The sequence below is a fragment of the Cicer arietinum genome, chromosome 8, assembly GCF_000331145.2.
Source record: "Cicer arietinum cultivar CDC Frontier isolate Library 1 chromosome 8, Cicar.CDCFrontier_v2.0, whole genome shotgun sequence".
Taxonomy (NCBI): Eukaryota; Viridiplantae; Streptophyta; class Magnoliopsida; order Fabales; family Fabaceae; genus Cicer; species Cicer arietinum.
In genome coordinates this window covers 6,521,053-6,525,140 of record NC_021167.2, presented here as the reverse complement: position 1 = coordinate 6,525,140, position 4,088 = coordinate 6,521,053, and the positions used below count along the sequence as shown (strand labels likewise).

The following is a 4,088-nucleotide window of genomic DNA, read 5'->3' as shown; positions in this document are numbered from 1 at the left end:
GACTTCCAATCATGACTACAAGATGGACTAAGAGGAAATTCAGTGATGGTGAATATAATAACTCATATACAGACTTCTTATGAGCCACTTGATGGCAATGTTGTTGTGATTACAACCACTAGATTACACTCTCCTTCTTTTGATTATATGGATACGCCTTCGTCATCAGAGGAATGTCTCCCCGCTATAGTGATTACAATGAGAACTTTCTAGAAACCCTATAAAGAGTTAATATACAAGCAAGACTTATTAAGTCATAAAGGTACACACAAATTATAACATAAAATGTCTCTCATTCTCCTGCGAATATTTACTTAGTCGTTGGAGTGTATGCAAATGCATTAGCCACCATCCGTTACTTACCGACACAACCAAAGTCAAGCTCTTGTGTTCAGTCTCTCCAATACTAATAATGTTTAATCACAGTTAATAATTATTCATGTTAAACTGGATATTATTGAAATTTTCAGGAGTAGTTGAATTTTGCAAGACATATATATGTTCCTACACTAGTTATGATTGGTCCCAAAGACTGTATAAAAATAAATTTTTCACCTTCAAAGTTGCTTTGGATGTTGGGATAACAACAAATTTTATACGCGTAGATAAAATCCACTATGGATACGAGACAAATAGTTTATTGGATATTCACTAGTTAAATAAATGTATCCCATATGAAAGCTGATGTAATGATATTCATGCTCACAAATATTTGTAAACTTGTTAGCAAATTAATAAAATTACTAAATTTTGTTTATGTGTCAATATATTAATACTATTTTACGATAAATTTTTGTAATACATTTTTATTAAGTGTCAGTATTTTAATATTTTTATATATTACTACTTGTTTGACAAAAGAAAAAAAATAATATTGTACATAATAATTTTTTATTTAAAAGATGATACTCACATTCTTAAAATTCTCATAACCATCCATTTTATTCCATATCACGCAAATATTACCTTGGATATCATTCTGTCTATTTGTATGTACACGCCTAGAAAAACACTACTAAATGAATTTTCTGGGATTTTTATGTCTACCAACACTTTAAGATTTATAAATTCACTTTTAAAATTAAATTTAATTATAATTTTGGTCTCTCTATTTTTATAAATTTAAAAAATTGACCTTTATAATTTAAAAGTCGATAATTTTGATCACTCTCTCAGATTTTTTAACTAAAAAATAACGATTTAACGTATTTTAAATAACGTGAAATACAATTCTATAACATATAATCATATAGATAAATTGACTATCCATATGTCATTAATTAAATTACAAATATAAAAAATTTCTGAAGTTGGAAGTTAATTTTTATGGTGTACTAATATAATTTTACACGAGTATTAAGTATTTTATATCATTGTATCATATGATAAATTATTTAAAATATGTCAAATCATAATTTTTTAGTTCAAAAATACAAGAAATAGACTAAAATTGTCGATTTTTAAAATAAGAGATCAATTTTGTGAATAAGATAAAATAAAAAGACTAAAATTACAATTAAACATTTTCAATTAAGCAATTAGTAAAAAAAGAAAGTAAAATATTTTAGAAGCAAAGGTGTGAAAAGTAATTCCCAATGTGGCAGGCCATTTTCATCGATTTTGGGTCGGGCCTAAAGATAGAAGCCCATATGGTAAATATCTAAAACCAAACTCTGAAATTTATAAGATTTTTATAGGGTTACGATTGCAGCTTCAACCCTAACACCTGCAGAGAATAGATATCGCGACGCAGCCATGGGAAGGAGTAAGCTCTAAAAACCTATCTTCTTTTGCTAAATAATCGTTTATCATTTCGTTTCTATTATGTTAATTTGAATTCCGTTGTTGATTTATCTTTAAGCTGAGGTTGCTTAGGCTTTTCTGAGAACTTGTGTTTATATTTTTTCTTATTCGCTAGTTAAATTCCGTATATATACTTGTGTTTATGAAATTGATGAGGTTGTTTACACGTTGATTTGTGGTTGCTGCGAATTGAATGCAAATAGTAGTGGTTAATTGGTTGCCGATCTAAGATTTTGTTTTAGTTGTTTAAAATTACTAGCGATTGATGATTTTTGGGATTTCTTCGCAAATGATTTGATTTTAACGATATTTTATCATTCAATGTCTGTAAAGCTTGTTTTACTCAGTTGTATATTGGTAATGGACGGAGTCACAATTCCCTTGCAGACAGTTAATATATGCAAAGTTCATCTGCATATTTTCCAAATAACTAAAATTAGGTTTTTTTTTCAGATTATAAAAACTACTTTTTTCATGTTTCAAGTTTGACTACTGTTTTTTTAAAATTTAGTTGTGGCTGTAATATCAATTATTGATGGTTTAAAGGATTTGACCATTCTTTATGCTGTTATGTGTTTTTTCAAAATCCACTTGATTTTATCCTGTGGTGGTACTTTTAAATTAATACTTTTTTGTGCTACTAAATGTTATGCCGATTGCATTTTGATTTTTGGACTTGTATCCATTATATGGAGTCCATTGTTAATGATTACTATTCTGTCTGAATTGCAATCTGATGTTTTGTTGTGCTTCTTATAATTATGGTATTGAATGAACTGGTGTTTTTGTCTGTTCTACTGTTGTTGCGATGTTAACAGTGATTTGTGTTTAATTTAGGACCTGCCAGGTGTTACAGACAAATTAAAAACAAGCCATACCCTAAGTCACGGTTTTGCCGTGGTGTTCCTGATCCCAAGATCAGAATTTATGATGTCGGTATGAAGAAGAAGGGAGTTGATGAGTTTCCCTTCTGTGTTCATCTGGTTAGTTGGGAGAAGGAAAATGTTTCAAGTGAGGCACTTGAAGCTGCTAGGATTGCTTGCAACAAGTATATGTCTAAATTTGCCGGAAAGGATACATTCCACTTGAGAGTCAGGGTACATCCTTTCCATGTTCTGAGGATTAACAAGATGCTTTCATGTGCTGGAGCTGATAGGCTTCAGACAGGTATGAGAGGTGCTTTTGGAAAGCCACAGGGAACTTGTGCTAGAGTTGCTATTGGGCAGGTCCTTCTTTCAGTCCGCTGCAAGGACAGCAATAGCCATCATGCACAGGAGGCCCTTCGTCGTGCCAAGTTTAAGTTTCCCGGGCGTCAAAAGATCATCGTCAGTAGGAAGTGGTATTATTTCTTCACCTCAATATGAATAGTTTCTTCCCCACAATATCACAATTTGATGTTGAATACTGATTCATATCCATTATAGATTTGAATCTACATAGGCTTTTTCTTCCGTGCATGGTTTAACTCTTGTTATTGTTGTTTTAAATGTTTGTTCAGGGGATTCACCAAGTTTAGCCGTACTGACTATCTGAAGTACAAGTCAGAGAACAGGATCATGCCTGATGGTGTGAATGCAAAGGTATTGCAAACCTACATGTGCATGCATATAGATTCTGTCATGTCTAGCGCATTATGTTTCTGAACACCGATTGTGATTGTGATAATAGTTAGGAATGAATGGAGGCATATTTCTGTTTTCTGAATGATGTGTTTTGTGTATTCAACCAGTTTTTCTTATGTAATTGTGTATGAAATTGCACTTTCAATTAACAAGTTTCTTTGCGGTTTTGCAGCTTCTTGGGTGCCATGGACCATTGGCTAACCGTCAACCAGGAAGAGCTTTTTTGAATGCCAGTGTTAATGCTTAGGCTTGTCTTTATAAAGGAATATTAGAGTTTGGGTCGGATTTGTTTTGAAAGAGTGAATTTGAATTTTATGTTGTCTGCACATTATATTATAATAATACTGAGCTGGGTTAATTTTCTTTTTGCAAACCACCCTGAATGGATAATTAATGTTATATTTTGATGATGTTTTCGATGTCTACATTTTAGCAATTGATTTTTGAGGATACTTCGACCCACTCGTTACAGATGATTCATGGTTTTAAAGGTACACGTTGGCCCTGTAAATAGATCACTGTATGTATGATAGTGTTTTTCAGCATTCATCAAAAAATAGTGTTCCGATAGTTATAGATGATGTAGGTGTAATTGATTATCCTCGATCAGCATATCCAGTTTTTGTTAGTTTCTAGCAGCTACTTAAAGCCTTTCCCTATCGT

The 4,088-nt window shown here is 31.8% G+C and overlaps 1 protein-coding gene across 1 annotated transcript; it reads left to right on the top strand.

Moving 5' to 3' along the window:
- The first annotated feature begins 1,632 nt into the window (after positions 1-1,632).
- On the top strand, positions 1,633-3,835 carry LOC101494971 (large ribosomal subunit protein uL16-like). Its single transcript, XM_004512201.4, has 4 exons — positions 1,633-1,765; positions 2,641-3,142; positions 3,302-3,383; positions 3,598-3,835. Exons 1-4 carry the CDS (start codon positions 1,756-1,758, stop codon positions 3,670-3,672), a joined length of 669 nt encoding a protein of 222 aa, XP_004512258.1. The 5' UTR covers positions 1,633-1,755; the 3' UTR covers positions 3,673-3,835.
- Positions 3,836-4,088: the final 253 nt, after the last annotated feature.

What these genes read in the sequence shown, in the direction of transcription:
- LOC101494971 (XM_004512201.4), top strand. An exon ending in ATCATCGTCAGTAGGAAGTG is followed by an intron (nt 3,143 to 3,301) that starts GTATTATTTCTT and finishes ATGTTTGTTCAG; the next exon opens with GGGATTCACCAAGTTTAGCC. An exon ending in CTGATGGTGTGAATGCAAAG is followed by an intron (nt 3,384 to 3,597) that starts GTATTGCAAACC and finishes GCGGTTTTGCAG; the next exon opens with CTTCTTGGGTGCCATGGACC.